This window comes from Littorina saxatilis, linkage group LG15 (genome assembly GCF_037325665.1).
Source record: "Littorina saxatilis isolate snail1 linkage group LG15, US_GU_Lsax_2.0, whole genome shotgun sequence".
Lineage (NCBI taxonomy): Eukaryota > Metazoa > Mollusca > Gastropoda > Littorinimorpha > Littorinidae > Littorina > Littorina saxatilis.
This window is the reverse complement of record NC_090259.1, coordinates 35,401,596-35,417,899: the sequence shown is the minus strand read 5'-3', so window position 1 is coordinate 35,417,899 and position 16,304 is coordinate 35,401,596. Positions and strand designations below refer to the sequence as shown.

The window sequence follows — 16,304 nt, the reverse complement described above, 5'->3', positions numbered from 1 at the left end:
GCGCAGCTAAATTTCCCCTGTGTTCCCTGCCAACGCGCGATTTAGAGCCATTTTGAAAAAAATATTAAAAATCAACAACACAAGATAACCTTACATACCTTATGTTTTTGCAAAGTTTGAAACTTACTCTTTTAGAAAATATATGAAACATTTGAAAGTACATACCTTTTGTTGTCTTCATATCCACGCAAAATATCCAATTTGAAGCAAAACAAAAAAACTTTCTACGTCATGGGTTCATCATACACAATGTCATGATCGACACTTGCATTGCCCGAATCATCACCCAAATGATCGTCCATTGGCACAAAATCGTCACCAGAATCTAAAATATCATCTCCACTATCATCATCACTGAGGTCAAGATCAGAACCGTACTGAATAACACGTTCTAGCACTCTTTTCAAGTTACTACGTCTCAGCAGAACGATCCGCCATCTTGGAAAAGTCAAAACACGTGGGTCACACACCGTCAACAAAATTTGTATTAATCCCAACAATTTAAGGGAAGGAACTGTTTACAGTGAATGGTACCACTGTAGACAGATAGAAGTTCATTGCAGGGGTTGTTTCCCTTGGTCAGCAGGACCGTTTACACCGTTAAAAATTCGTGATATCCGTCGGAACTCAAGTGCCGGCACGCAGCCAACGCTAAACACAGGTGTCGGAATTCCAGTTCCGACGCGCAGCGAATGAGTTAAGAATGCTTCAAGAAGCAGTGTTCAAGCAGTGTGAATGTGTATGTCAGATTGCTTGACATAGTTTGGTAGGCTATCTCCGACCTGCTTTGTGCAGGCCCCATGGCCACCAATTGCATCAACATACACATGTACACATACAAGCTTTCTTCAAACACACATTTACATGCGCGCACACACACAAAAACACAGAGAAATTGACAGCCGCCACTGGCTGCAAGAAGCAAATTAAGGCATCCTGGTCCAGCCAAGGCCTGGTAACAAAAGGGTGACCGTCAAAATGTGAACCAAAGTGTTCAAGTAAACTTTTATTGAAACAAATAATGTATACATGTACCAAGTTTCTTTTTCCCTGTTTTAGAATACCGTTTTTGTCGTTTTTTGTTTGTTTACTGTTTTGTTTGGCTTGATTGTTGAAAAATGTTATTGTTCAAGTATTAATTTTTCTACAGCTCAATATACTTAGCAATGACAGGTTTTGTTTTGTGTTACTGTGTAGGCTGGTGGCCCTCAGTCCCTCTCTCCCCCAACATCGCCCAGCAGTCAGCGCAGACTGTGTGTCCTTGCAGTCAACCAGCAGGGGTCTCACACACCTCCCCCCAGGCGACCCCCACCTCGCCTCCCCCAATCCTCATCATTCACAGCTGTCAGCCACCACGGCAACATGGACAAAAAACCTGCAGCTCAGGCAAGGGAGAAGTGTGACCAACATGGTGACAAGATGGTATTTAGACGCCTTACTTCCTCTTGTCCTGCCAGCAAAGTCAGATCCTCTGCCACTCTCCCATCCCTGTCTGATGGCCGCCAGTGTAAGGGGGACAACTTGAGATCTCGTCTGGGCCACAGCAACATGGCTAGTCAGCATGATGTAAGCAATGCAGGAGAGATCAGTGGAGGAACCATTACCTCACACACTGCGTCACAAAGTCCTGACCTTGGTACTGGCCTGGTTGGCCATGGGGTGGAGGTTCCACCGACAGTAGGAAATGTGGCTGCCAGGATTAGAATGGTAAACAGTTCAGAGGACATAGAGACACAAAGAAAACAGGAAGGAAGAAGTTTGGGAACCAAAACTGCACAACAGTCTTTGCTGCAAATTGATGAACGGTCTAGGCCACAGGTTGTCAGAATGGAAGCACAGAGGGGAACAGAAAGAGGAAAACCTGCCAGGCCACCACCGCCTAAAATGTCATGGTCCAATGGCTCTTGACAAATATTGTTGGAGAACCGAAGGAGTCAATTCAGAACCATTTTTTAATGGCAGTTTATCCCTGGCCTTTTGATTTCAGATATGTTTTTTTTTCTAGACATATGTTCAGCTGCTTTACTTTTAGACCGTTAGGTTGAAATTTGTGGTTATCCTTTTGGTCATCTTATACTAAGGACAACATGAACTAAGGTAAAGCGGTGTTACAAAAAATACAAGGCTCAACTCTCTTTTCTGGCTTCTTTTTGTGTCCTGTTTGCCATATGGTTATGTAAATGTAATTATTGGCAGTGAGTGTACAGGACTTTTTCAGTTTCAGTTCAAAGAACAAGGCAAAAAGACATCAACCTTTTATTAAAGCCTAACATTTATACAGATAGTATCCACTCCAGTTAGGAAGTGTGCTTGGCTGTCAATTCCTATTCTGGTAAAAATATGTTTTTTATCACCCTGGAGTAGACGTGTTTACCTTGTAGCGATTGTGTTCTAGTTACCTGTTTTGCTTTGAATTAAATTACATATTCTTACTCCCAATCACATATAGCATTTGACACAGTCTGAGATGCTAGGTACTGAAAACGCTTACCCGTGTAACCAATTAAAGGGAAGCAACCCCATCACCAAAAAGGCAAACGTAGCCATGGTAACGGGCCGGAACCCCGGGAGTTACCTCCCATCTAGTGGATACTACGTCACTTCCTACCACACCAATTCATACTTCTTTCAGCAGCCTTAGAGAGAGGTTGTGGTATTTTTGCGCTCTGTGGCTACCTTGTGTGAGTTCGCTCACCGGCCGGCCATGTTACTCGTCTTCTCCCGTGCGGGCTCCTTTGGGTGAGCTCGTTCTTTTTTGTTGTTTATTAACTTGTTCACTGGTTTGTTGCTGGTTTTTTTGTCCTTTGGGACTTGTTTATCAGCGACGTTCAGCGTGGTGGCCATTTGCATTTTGGTCATTGTTGTGACTTTGATATTCTGGCGTGTTTGCCTTTGTCTGCTTACTCTAGTAGTTTGCAGGCGTTGGTATTTTGTTGTTCTTTGAACATTGTGTGTTACTGAGCTTTCTGTCCGTTCGGACTTGTGTTTGTCAGTAATCTTTGTTTGTGTTTCGTTTGTTTGTTTAGTCAGCATGGCTGACTCTGATAAACGGAAAGTATGGTGGGAGTTTCGGTCGTAGGCCGTTACTCTTGGTAATAGTGCTAGCTCTGTGTGTTCTAGCGTTACTATTGTCTCCTCCTGGGCTTTGGCTTTGGAGCAGGGGGCGTTTGTGTTCTCTGTTTTACTGTCCCTCGTTTCAGAGATCCGCATTTGGTGTACGAGGTGATGCAGCGCCCGGTTGTTTCCGGCATCGCCGCATTTCCGCCTGCGGTGGGGGATGTGTTGTCACTTGCTTCACTGGTCGTGCCTTCCGGTTTCCGGAATTCAGGTTCCTGCTTCAGCGGTTTCCGCCTCCTCAGGTGGACTCTCAAGTAAGTCGAACTGGTCCTGCCGGGAAACAGTTCTTTGCAGCTTCACTACCTGCACTCTGCTGGTCGGCCGACACCACCTTTCGAGGATTGGGGTTGTTGACCAGCAGCGGTGGCTTGCGGCCAGTTTGACATTTTCCGCCTGTTTCAGGACCGGAATTCGTTGGCTGGCGGCGGCGGCCGTTTCCGGTTTTGGCCGGAATAAACTATAGGCTGGCCTCTGGGCTTTATGGCTTCCGGCCTCAGTCTATGCAGCTTTCGTTTCCGCTTTGGCGGTTTCGGCGGCTGCGTTTCCGGTTTCGGCCGGAAACACGGTTCCTCCCTTCCTTGGTCGTTCCAACTGCGGGGGTGGGGGGGGACCATAGGCTGGCCTCCGGGCTTTATGGCTTCCGGCCTCAGTCTATGCAGTCTTCCTTTCCGCTTTGGCGGTTTCGGCGGCTGCATTTTCCGGTTCGTCCGGGAACACGGTTCCTCCTTCACTTGGTCGTTCTGACTGCGGTGGTGGGTGGGAACGCAGACTGGCCTCCGGGCTTTATGGCTTCCAGCCTCAGTCTTTGCAGTCTTCGTTTCCGCCGTGGCGGTTTCGGAGGCTGCGTTTTCGGGTGGCTTGCGGCCAGTTGACAAGAACACCTGTTGCAGGTTCGGACTTTGTTGACTGGCAGCGGCGGCCGTTCCCGGTTTCAGCCGGGATAAACGGTTCCTCCCTCACTTGGTCGCTTCGACTACGGTGACGGGGGGGACCATAGACTGGCCTTCGGGTTTTATGGCTTACGGCCTCAGTCTATGCAGTCTTCGTTTCCGCTGTGGCGTTTTCGGCGGCTGCGTTTCCGTTTTCGGCCGGAAGCATAGGTCCATCTACACACGTACGCTGAAGTTGCGGTGTACGGAGGGACCGCAGACTGGCCTCCGGGCTTTATGGCTTCCGGCCTCAGTCTATGCAGTCTTCGTTTCCGCTGTGGCGTTTTCGGCGGCTGCGTTTGTTCGGTTTTGACTGAAAGCATAGGTCCACCTACACACGTTCGCTTTGGCGCTAGTGTATGGAGGGACCGCAGACTGGCCTCCGGGCTTTATGGGTTCCAGCCTCAGTCTCTGCAGTCTTCGTTTCCGTTGTGACGGTTTCGGCGGCTGCTATCCGGCTTCGGCCGGATTCGCTGTTCTTCTTCCTGGCAATTCCGTGTGGATGTCAAGGAGGAAGCAACAGTGTCTAGCAATAGGTCCTCCTTCACTTGTATGCTCCGTCGTTGGTGGTGGGATGGACCGCAGACTGGCCTCCTGGCTTTATGGCTTCCTGCCTCAGTCTACGCAGTCTTTGTTTCCGCATTCTGTGGTTTCGGCGGCGGCGTTTTCCGGCTTCGGCCGGATATGCTGTTTCTCTTTCTGTCACTTCCGTTTGGATGTCAGAGAGGGAGCAATAGCAGTCGGCTTTCAGCACTCTGTGCTTCAGTCGGGGCAGTCGTTGCTTCACCCGGAGGGTGTTGTGACGTCCGCTTATCCAGGCCGGCCTCAGTCTAAGCAGCCTTCGTTTTCGCATGGTGCGACTTCGTCGGTTGCATTTCCGGCTGCGTCCGGATATACTGTTCCTCTTCTTTCCGGTTGTTTTCTGGGAGAAAGGAACAGCGGCCGTTTTCGGGCGTTCTGGCTCCTCGGCCGGGGTAGTCGTCGCGTCACCTTTCCGGTGGGGGGGCTTCTCAGCCGTTCTGTCCATTCAGTTCCGTTGTCTTGGATGTCATTTGGCTTTTTCCGACTATCTTTCAGTCAGGATATCAGTCGGGATGATGTTCTGGTGCGCGGGTTTCCGGTTTTCCGGTTATCCCGTGTATTGTTTCTGCCTCTGGCGGATGTGACTTCGGCATTGTCTTTCGCTCGGCCACTCTGACTTCAGTCGGTGGCTAGTGAAGAGACAGTTTTTGGGGTTTTCCGTTAAAGCTCAAGTTGTTCATGACGCTGTGGCGAAAGTTTTCCCTTTATTTACTGGAAGATGCATCGGCGGTTTCGGCTTCCTCTTTGGTTGCCTCGTCGGCCATGTTGGACTTCCGTTCCGCGGAGGAGGAGGTTTCCTTCTTCCGGTTCGGAGAGCCTCCTTCTGTGGCATACCACTTTTAGCAGGTTCTGGCGAAGCCTTTTCATGCCTGGAATGGTATTCCTTTGTTTCCGTTCCTTTGCTCGTCTTTTCATGGCAAGTTTAGGAACAGGCTCAACCTTTGCCGGCTACGGCTACGTAGGCTTTGGCTTGCTTTCGTCCTTTGCTCTCCTGCGGTCACCTTTCTGGTGACGTAGGGATTGCTTCCTCTGCTGGTTTTCAGTTGTCGGGGGACTTGGTTGTGTCAGTACTAGAACACATCCTGGTCTCTTGAGGGGTGATAGGACGTCAGTCTGTTGGGATTGGCATCTCTTTGGGGACGATCATCACATTATTTTATTTGGCTGATGACGTCTTTGTTCTTTGTTCATCCTTGGTGGGAGAGCGTAGATCAGGTGCTTATATCCTCCCTTCACTGCCCTTTGGGTTACGACAGTTGTTTCAGCCACGGGCTGCTGCTTCTGTCGCATTTCCGGCTTGCCGGAGAGGTTGTTTCTCTTACCGGCGTCTTAGTTACGTTCGGGTTTTTTAGAAACAACGATTGACCTTTGTGGTCATTGTTGTCTGTCGCTGGGTCCGACTGTGTCTTTCTCTGGCGATCAGATTTGTTCTGGTGTTTCGTCCTAACTTAAGATGTTCTTGAGTTGGCCTCGGAGGTTACATTCAGATTTTCTGGGGAGGCATTGTGTTTGGCAATGTAGGTCTGAAGAGTCATCCTTTGTGGCTTACCTTCTCTCTCAGTTTTGGCCAGTCTGCTCCTTCTGGCAGGGGGGGCTGGCTAATGTTCCTATTTCTTTCGTTTACCTGTGTACGGCGGGTACTTCGGAATTATGGCTGCCCTACGGGCATCATGGCTCTTAGCCTTGACCTGTGCAATGGTCTCCTGCATTCGCAGGTAGCTATGGCATTTCCGGTTCCTGTGTTGGCGGATTTCTAGTCTTTCTTCATCCTCTTTCTGAGGTGAGTCAGTTCGACTTCCGTTCGGTCGGGTTTCTTGTTACAGTCACCCTTCTATCACAGGCAACTATGACTATGGCGTTGGCCTGTTGGTCTCAGTGTCTGTCCCTCAGTCTTTCAGACGTGGACATACGCTTTCTGGTTTTTCGCCCAAACTCAGGAAGGCTCTTGATTTGGTCTTGAATATAATTTCCAGTTTTTTCCTGAGAACTCTTTGTCTCGGGAGTCTTTTGGCTGGTTGGCTTCACTGTTTTTCCGGTATGCCTACCAGTCTTGTTTTTGGCTTTGGGTTCTTGATTCGGTTTCAATTACCTACAAGCAGACTGGACTGCGGACTCTATGGCTTTGAGCCATTTCGTTCATGGTTACTTTTCACTCTAGACTTTGTCCTCTGTGACTTCCGCACTTTCGGGTGCTTATGCTTGTTGTAAGTAGCTGCTTCCTCGTACTATCTCTTTCTGCTCTTGCACGAACGGGTAGAGGATTTCTGGTTACCATCTCTTTTGAGAGCAGCAGGTCTGCTGTTTACGGCACCCTTCTTTAGCATGCTTTATGGGTGACGATGTCAAAAGATCGCAGTCAGGGTGTTTTCCTGATGTTTTCTTGTGTCACTTCCTAAGAGTACCTTGATCGTTTCTTGGTTAGTTTGTACTCTAACGCAGAGTTCTTGGAACTTTAGGAACGCTTATGCTCTTTTTGAGTTTTTATCATTGGGTCGGACGCTGGTACTTCGTACTCGTACTCAGGTCTCTCTCTTTCTTTTTGCGTGGAGATTGGTCACTCTTCTCTGGAGCTGACCTATATCTCTCAGGTGTTGTCGGGCTTTGGCATTGCCTTCCAATAAAAAGGGGGGGGGGGGGGGGTCAGATTGTCTTTCCCCTCCTCTCGGCTCGGGTTCATGTAATCCAGGGCTCTTCTTCCTTCCTGGGCCGTTTTCTTTACGGTCCGGGGGGAAGTGTTGGGCACAGCTTTCTGGCTCTCTGAAGTTGTCTTTAGCAAGTTTGGTCTAAGCGACTTCCTGGCTGTCTATCAGGATTTTCTCTGGCCCCTTCCTGACTTGTTGGCAGGGGGCCAGTTCCTGGCAAGGGTGTAAGAGTGAGTTAGAATTTTCTTTCCCACCGGGCCCTTCATGCCTTCTTTGGCAGCGGGCCAGTTTCTGGCAAGGTTTTTAGAGTGAGTTAGATTTTTCTTTCCCACCGCCTTGTTGATGTTATCTGCTATATGTGATTGGGAGTAAGAATATGTAATTTAATATAACATTTCTAAAGTAAATTTTCATTTGATTAATATACTTACCCCAATCACATAGTGTAGGCCCGCCCGCCTGCCCCGCTTATGGTTTTTAGCTTTCTGAAAGCCGTATGAGTTGGTGTGGTAGGAAGTGACGTAGTATCCACTAGATGGGAGGTAACTCCCGGGGTTTCGGCCCGTTACCATGGCTACGTTTGCCTTTTTGGTGATGGTTAGACGGGTAAGCGTTTTCAGTACCTAGCATCTCAGACTGTGTCAAATGCTATATGTGATTGGGGTAAGTATATTAATCAAATGAAAATTTACTTTAGAAATTTTATATTAGTTTTGAGCCTTACCTTGTAGCATGGAAATTACAACGTTCAAAAGACCAAATAAAGGTCTGATCGACTGTGATATTTAAGTACCAAGTATGTGATGCAGTTTGGTCAATGAAGTACGTTTTTTTTTTGTCTGACTCGATCCTGGCCGGTCAACAGTCAGATCATTTTGACATGTAAGGCCAAAAAAAAAAATAGGTGTGGTTACGGTAACATAGCCAAAAAAATTAGGGTAGGTAGGTAGGCAATCACTTTTTTTTTTTTTTAACTTTTTTTTCTAATGTGTACAAATTAAACCTACTTGACAGGGAAATAAGTGTGCGACACGGGCGCTTTCGCTTTCATTGCGTTTTTTGCACTCTTTTTTTTTTGTTTTGACAAATGTAATAACAAGTTATAGGATCGGCCCCTAAAAATAGGGTAGGTCGGGTTACCGTAACCACACCTATTTTGTTTTTTAGGCCTAAGAGGTCAATGGTTTTTTGTAGCCAAAACATTTGGACCTATACATATTTTCAATCCAGGTCCATCTGACCAGTCTTCTGAGTCTGGCAACAACACTGTGATGATCAACTTTGGTGATAGAGGTGGTTATAAGTGCTGTGCATTACATGATATATATGGGTTCTGAGCCTTTGCTGCTGGTCACAAAAGGGGGAGAATCAGAGGTAAAAAATTAAGCAGCTTTGAGCTTATTCAAATTTGGTAATTAACGTTCCAAATACATCCTATTTTAACACAAAGGTAAAACAAAAACTGTTTTGACATCCACCGCAAGGCAGGGTGGCTTTGAACAGTTAAATTCTTTTTAACTTTCTATTGAGCGCTTTTTTTTACCCAAAGATAACATCTATATGTTTTTAGAATGAGAAAATGATAACAAACAAGATTAAATCATTTTTGGATTGATACCTAAAATTCTAATTTTTTTATTTATTTATTTTTAAAAAAAAAATTTTTTTACACATTTTATTTCCTTTATATACACATAAACACAGCATAACATACATCATACACCGAGTTTATCAACAAAGCGCATACACACGTACATAACCGGCACGGTTGGCCTAGTGGTAAGGCGTCCGCCCCGTGATCGGGAGGTCGTGGGTTCGAACCCCGGCCGGGTCATACCTAAGACTTTAAAATTGGCAATCTAGTGGCTGCTCCGCCTGGCGTCTGGCATTATGGGGTTAGTGCTGGGACTGGTTGGTCCAGTGTCAGAATAATGTGACTGGGTGAGACATGAAGCCTGTGCTGCGACTTGTCTTGTGTGTGGCGCACGTTATATGTCAAAGCAGCACCGCCCTGATATGGCCCTTCGTGGTCGGCTGGGCGTTAAGCAAACAAACACACGTACATACCTAGACAAGACACAGACATAGACAGTAGGGTGGGTTGTTGAAAAGACAGGGGATATGGAAGAGGGGGGGGGGGGGGACTGAGGTTGTGGGGGGGGGGGGGGGAGGGGGGGGGTAACTGAGGTTGGGGGAGGGGAGGGGGGTAGGTGGGGACGGTGGTCACAATTTAGCCTCCAAGTATACATGGGGTTTAATTATCGGCATAAAAGTATTGTATAACCTGTTATGAGTAAATGGGTCAGGGGGCATCACATTCAAAAATGTTCATACGAAATCAATCAATACAATTATCCTATAGCATCAATGAAAAAAGTGTCTATATAAACACCACTCTTTTTCAAATTTACCATAATAATTATTTACACTAGCATTATACTTTTCGATCAAAAACCTTTGTTTAACAATTTTCACAAAACATTTAGTGTTGGGACTGTCTTATTTAATTTGGCTCCAAATATACTTTGTTTGGCAAGGAGAATAAACAAATCAAAAACAGCATCCGTATGAAAGTTGTCTAAATACCCTAAAATGACAAGCTCTTTTGACAAATTCAAATTACTGCTGTAAACATGTGAAATAATTCCTAACAAGGATTATTTCTTATTTTACACAGACTGTCCGTGGTAGCATTTATCTTAGCATTCAAGAGAAGACTAAAGTAAAAGGGACACAACTACGCTTATTATTTTGACATGTATTTCAGTGGGTTACTTCCCTTGACTTAAATTAACTACTTGTCATGTTCTGGTAATTGCAATTATCAAGTTATAAAATAGAAGTAGTGATGAGAAAATTATTAGAAGTATCTGAAAGTCATTGGTTACATTTAAGGAATATTTAGATGTTGAAATTATATTTTTAACTATGAAGATATATTACTTATGATGAGACCACCTTCCAACTTTTTGAGTTCCCATGTCTGGAACTGGGCATCTCTCTCTTTTTTGATGGCATGATGTTCTGAGAGAGATGGCACCGGCTTCGGGTGGCTAGAACATGGGGATTAAAGTGCTCCTAATTCAGGGGCACTTTTCCTACCTCCCCTTCAGAGCTGCCATGCTTTGTTAAGTGTTTTAGTTTATGTGTTTTTCCTCAAGTGTTTAGTTTCGCTAATAGTTATTGTTTTTACCGAAGTTGTGTATAAGAAAAGAAGTGTTAGCGTTAGTGTTAGTGAAAGTGAAGAAAGGGTAATAAATAAATGTTTAAAAGTAAATTAGAGTGTGTTGCCTTGACGACTGTGCAGTAGTGAAAGTTGTTTGAATGTTGATGTCGTGAAAAGTAAAACTCAGTCTTTGTAGAGTAGACTTTTTTCTAAGAAAATCTCTTTTCCCGAACCCGACCTTATGTCCACTAAATACATTCCGGCGAAGTGACAAGGTTTAAATAAAATTGGCAATACGACTACTTGTAGTATTGGCAAGGTTTACACTGCAATGTGTGAAATTTTGACATAACCATTCTGTGAAATCAGACCAAAAAAGCTTAACTTTTGTGCACTCCCAAAACAAATGTTCTAAGGTTTCCTCTTCCTGTGTACAAAAGCTACATAGTGATGTGTCAGAAATTTTCATCAAAAATAACAGGCGTTGAGTGGGAAAAATTCTATATAGTATTCTATATTGGAACCACCTTAGGTATGTGTCTTGTGTAGTTCGCCTTATTGTCAGAAATACCTTTCCAACATTTACATCAAAATTCAATAAATTAGCCCATTTTTCCATGCACTGTAGATTGCCATCATTTTTCACAAGATGGGTATATATATGTTTTACTCCACCTTTAGCTATTTGTTTCCATACAATATCATCACCAATATGAAAAACATTGTTTAAAACTGCATCTAACTTTAGTCTTTTATAAAAATTCTTAACTGAGCGCATAACGCCCTCGAAAAAAACAAAATTCAGTTGTAAATTTGGATGTTTCAATTTAAAATCGTTATATGACAAAAACCCATCGGCTCTCATCAAGTGACCAACTGTAATAATGCCGTTTTCCATCCAATTCCTGTTAAAAATAACCTTTTTATCTATGCAAATATGTACATTATAATACAGACGCTCTGAAGCAAAATCACTCAAGGAGATGGGGACACATTTGCATGCAAAATGTTTGTAATGTTTGAAAACATCTCTCCAGAAAGGATTCTGAACTCTTTGCATCAATATGTTTCCAAACTCACCTCCTCTCTTGTGAATGTTATGTACAAGTGGACACAGAGCTTTCAGAAGTTTAGTTACTTTTCCTTCACTTCAAAGGACTCGCTGTAACCATGATATCTTCAGAGCTGACAAAAAGCATTTCAAATCCACCATTTTAAGCCCACCCTCTTCAAACGACTGATATGCTGTTGTTCTCTTTATTCTATCTTTATTACCATTCCATAGAAATGAAAAAAAACCCTATTCAAATCAAACAAAAACTTATCATCAGGGTCTGGTAAACTCGTAAACAGATGAGTTAACTTAGACAGCGCCAAACTCTTAATAACTGTTATTTTTCCAAAGGGTGTTAAATTTCTTCTAGACCAGGACCTGAACAAATTCTCAATTTCTACCAATTTATGTCCATGATTAAGGGGTATAATGTCATCTAAGTTGACTGAAAAAACAATGCCAAGAACTTTAAATGTTACAGGGTTCCAACTGAGCATAAGTTCCGGCATAAATTTAATATTACAATTTGTATGTGAGCCTAATTTTTATTAGAATTTTCAGAATGTTTAATGACCAAACTCATTAATGAAATGTTCAGCTTCAAAGCTGAAATTCAATCCCATAGTTCGGGCATCGTCAAAGATTGCTTGACCAAAATTTCATTCAATTTAATCACAAAAAAAGAGGGTGTGACAGTGCTGCCTCAACTTTCAAAAAGCTGGATATGACGTCGTCAAAGACATTTATTGGAAAAATGGAGAAAAAAAACGACTAAGGGATATTATTTTCAGGAACTTTTATGCAAAGATGTGATTGTTCTAATGACATGCTAACATGGTTCGATTTAGTTGTTCTGATTTGTTGTCGATTTTATCGCGGGAACCTTGATTTTGCGAATTTGATTTTTTGGGGTGTCTGTAACTACGTCATGTAAACTCAATCTGTTTTCTGAATAAGTTAGGGGAATAAACGGCCTTTCCAGTCATATATTTGGTTTTTACGATAAACGGCCTCATCAGAAAGATCTGCCCTCAAACGCATGTGTAAAGTTTTTTATGACGATTAGTGTAGAATAGCGCCATCTGCAAAGCGCTCTTTATCCTTCATACGTGAGAGAGACACCCGTGAGATAATAATCGTTCAAATCACACGTGTGTATATCATGTAAATGAGGTCATGTCAAGCAAGTCTGGCAAGGACCTGTTTTTCCCCTGCTTATGATGCCAAAGTCACCGAGACAAACGTCATTATAGAAACAAAAATTGCGCTCGCTAATTACCCTCGATGAATCTTTAGAACTAACATGTCACGCCACACTTTCAGAGTGACGTTTCTTTGCTTTGACGTAATAGATTGCACGAGGCTTTAGAAGAGATCGAGGTTCCAAAACAAGCGTCTTCAATTTAGCTGCCTCGACTGCAGGACATTTTCAGTAAAATACACGCAAGTACAGTATGTAGGATAAACAGAATTACTACATGGCTTGCTGTATCGTACCAGATTTACACTTGTTGCTTTTTCAAATAGTGAACTGCGAGCGATTTAAAAAAAAAAACTCGTGTAAATCTGGTACGACACAGCAAGCCATGTAGTATTCCCTATTTATGACGCTTCCAGACTCTGATGTGTCTATCAGCAGGATCCAAGAAAAGGCGGGACCCATCTGTAAAAGAGAACTGAGCCCTACGATGATGATGACGTAAGCACCTCACATGTTGAGAGTACCAGGCTGGGTAGGCAGCTGGATGGTTGGAAGTCAACGTTGTTTTGCAGATTGGGCGTCTTTTACTGAAGTTCAAAGCGTGTAGTCAGTAATAAAAGTGTTATAAACTGTTAACAGTGTGTGATTGCAGCTCATGGTCGATGCCTGCTGCCTTTTCAGTAACATGTTTTTGCTGCTTGACCTGCAGTTGGATGAGGCGATCCTTCATTGTTGTGGTGACTGTAGGCTGACCATACCATTGTCGTAACTTTACTCTGCCAATTGCTTGAAGCCATTTTTCTTCAGTTTGATGATGTTGAAGTGATACACTCTGAACCACTTGCCTTGCAGAAACAACATCTTATAGCCATCAAACTGCCCATGTCTAATCCAAGTCGCTCCGTTTTCATAATAGGGGCATGTTGTTTCATTGCATTATTTTGTCAGTGTGTCAGTTAACAAAAACAAATTAATAAGCACATTTTGTGGCTGGAACCTTGTTGTAGCATGTGCATTACTGGTTTTTGTCCTGGCATGTCTTGCACCGATTTCATAGGACTTTGAAAACTGTCCCCCTTTTTTTTTAGAGAAAATCCCACACATTAGACCACTGCTCATAACATACTATGACTCACTGATCAGGTGAGTCAAAAGTGCCCCAGAAGATATATAAATAAAAGCCCATCATCAAAGCCTTTTTTCATCAGGCATGAACACCACAAGTCAGTCAAAAACAGTCACAAACAAAACATTCAAAAACACAAACTGAGTGTTTTTTGTAATCAGTTTTATTTTCTTCTCTTCATTTTGATTTTGTTTTTGTGGATTCGCTGTGGAGGCCTGCCCTGGTACAGTCCCTTCCTTCCTGCCTTGGCAGACATCACTTCCTTGTAGCGCTGCTTGGTTTGTCTGCAACACACGCACACATTTCCATTTCTTTGGTATCAGTATCCCATCTTTGGGAAATTCGGCTCGCTTCCTCCCAGCTAGCAGCAACAAGTGTGTTCGTGTTAAGGCATAATAAGCCACCTGCACTTATGGCATATTGAGACTTATGTGCCCAGGGCCCGTATGTATGAGGAGGAAGTCAGCAACACTGGAAGTAGAGGCCTCTTTCGGAAGTGGGAACTCCCAAAGTTTAACTTTCCAACTGTTCACTATGCATGAACGCCGGAGTGGTGACTTCGAGAGTATTCGGTCAAGGTCGAGAAAATTGGGGGAATCCTAACTAGTACGCATGCGTTTGTGAACGGTAAGCTTGCCACCAGAGAAACAAATCTCATCGAGAGTTCAAAAGGCGAACAATGAGCGGGGATATAGCTCAGTTGGTAGCGCGCTGGATTTGTATTCAGTTGGCCGCTGTCAGCGCGAGTTCGATCCCAGGTTCGGCGGAAATTTATTTCACAGAGTCAACTTTGTGTGCAGACTCTCTTCGGTGTCCGAACCACCCCCCGTGTATACTACATTGGGTGTGCACGTTAAAGATCCCACGATTGACAAAAGGGTCTTTCCTGGCAAAATTGCTTAGGCACAGTTAATAATTGTCTACCATACCCGTGTGACTTGGAATAAGGCCGTGAAAGGTAAATATGCGCCGACATGGCTGCAATCTACTGGCCGTATAAAATTTCATCTCACACGGCATCACTGCAGAGCGCCTAGAACTGTACCCACGGAATATGCGCGATATAAGCGTCATTGATTGATTGATTGATAGTACTAACAGCGTTATTGCTGTTGTTTTTTGAATGGTTAAACGAAAGGGTCGGTTCAAACCTGTGATGATTGGAATCGAATGACTGCCTATGACAAATGACTTTGTTGGCCTGAATGCTAGGAGAAGAATAAATGACTATGTTGAACTTTTCTTAATTTTTTTTTTATCTCAGTTGCATGCAGGCAGCTTCAATCCTTTTTTTAATTTTTTTTTGGCGGGGAGTATTCCTCTTCATTGATCTTTATTTTTCTTTTCTTTTTTTCTGCTTTTTACATTAATTTTTCTACTTTAAATGTACCTATATCGTTAACAATACTATTTCTAAATGTATTTTAAACAACTTTTCTATATAACAATTCCCTCTCAGAAATGCATACAATATCCAGAGGGAAACCATATCTATAAATACCAACACACATTTTGGCTATCACTATCAAATAATTCACATAACTTATTATTGCCTTAAAACTTTGTGAATTTTCAAACACGCCCAAAAAACTTCCTTTAAGGTAATTTTTAATAATCATATTGTATTTACAAATCACTTTATCCTCAACACATTTCCAAATAAACATAATTTTTGGGCACAAAAAAACCAAACAAACCCAATTTCGTTCTCACAATAAGTACAACAATTACTGTATGTTGAACTTGTGTTTAATAATTTTATATAAAACTGTTGGACAAACATAGATTGGTTATAGGGAAAATTTGGGTTACTGGTAAAGTTTAAAAGGAAGAACATTATTCAGTAGACCGTAAATAACTAAGTTTAGTGACTTGTTTATTGGGGAAATGTCTGTCAAGAAGTTTAGAAAAGACAATACTGTTCATCGGTGTTTTAATTTGTTTTCCCTCGTTAATTTTTGATTACGATGGCGATGCATGGTTATGTACAGTTGAAAGTCAAGATTGGATTTTTTTTTGAAAGCATAGGACAGTTTCTATACGCATTTAAAAAAAATGAACACAGAGGCAAACTGCACCGGTTGTTGCAGTCTGAATGCAATTGAGGTCTATAAAGAAAAAGGTTGATAAAAAAAATAATGAAAAAATTATTTAACTCCCAGCGGCACTTGAACCCAGAGCGTCGGATCGAAATTCCGAATCTGTAACCACTGCACTATGCTACTCGTGTGGAAAATGCACGATGCAAAGTTGTGTTATCAGTTATTCAGTCGTGGTAGTTTGAAAGCTCACCACCCTCGATGAATGACTCGAGCACGTTTTTTTCGGTCAGTAAATGATCGTACTGTCAGTTTTGAGCCCCTCTGTTTCAAGCTTTTCACCTAAATTAAACAAGAATGTCACAGTTCGTGTCTATGGTGCAAGGTAGCCGACCGTCTCATTGTAGCCAAGTTACGACAGTTGCTCGATTGACGCATTTCACGTCTT

General features: G+C 43.1%; 2 protein-coding genes across 5 annotated transcripts in view; one reads left to right on the top strand and one right to left on the bottom strand.

Annotated features, from left to right (window-relative positions):
• LOC138949186 (deoxynucleotidyltransferase terminal-interacting protein 2-like) overlaps nt 1-16,304 on the bottom strand; it is a 182,335-nt gene that overhangs the window by 49,153 nt on the left and 116,878 nt on the right. For 2 of the 3 annotated variants that reach the window (XM_070320963.1, XM_070320964.1), the window contains one exon: nt 13,963-14,101. The exons of the other annotated variant lie outside the window; for it this stretch is intronic. In XM_070320963.1, the coding sequence (XP_070177064.1) occupies nt 13,981-14,101 (121 nt within the window). In that variant the 3' untranslated portion in view covers nt 13,963-13,980. Of the gene's footprint in view, nt 1-13,962; nt 14,102-16,304 lie in introns of those variants that run through there. 3 annotated transcript variants of the gene reach the window in all.
• Nucleotides 1-16,304, top strand: part of LOC138949182 (NADPH oxidase activator 1-like) — a 148,966-nt gene that overhangs the window by 52,565 nt on the left and 80,097 nt on the right. The window contains exons 7-8 of one of the 2 annotated variants that reach the window (XM_070320958.1): nt 1,198-8,157; nt 8,445-9,399. The exons of the other annotated variant lie outside the window; for it this stretch is intronic. Coding sequence (XP_070177059.1) covers nt 1,198-1,908 — 711 coding nt within the window. The 3' untranslated portion in view covers nt 1,909-8,157; nt 8,445-9,399. Of the gene's footprint in view, nt 1-1,197; nt 8,158-8,444; nt 9,400-16,304 lie in introns of those variants that run through there. 2 annotated transcript variants of the gene reach the window in all.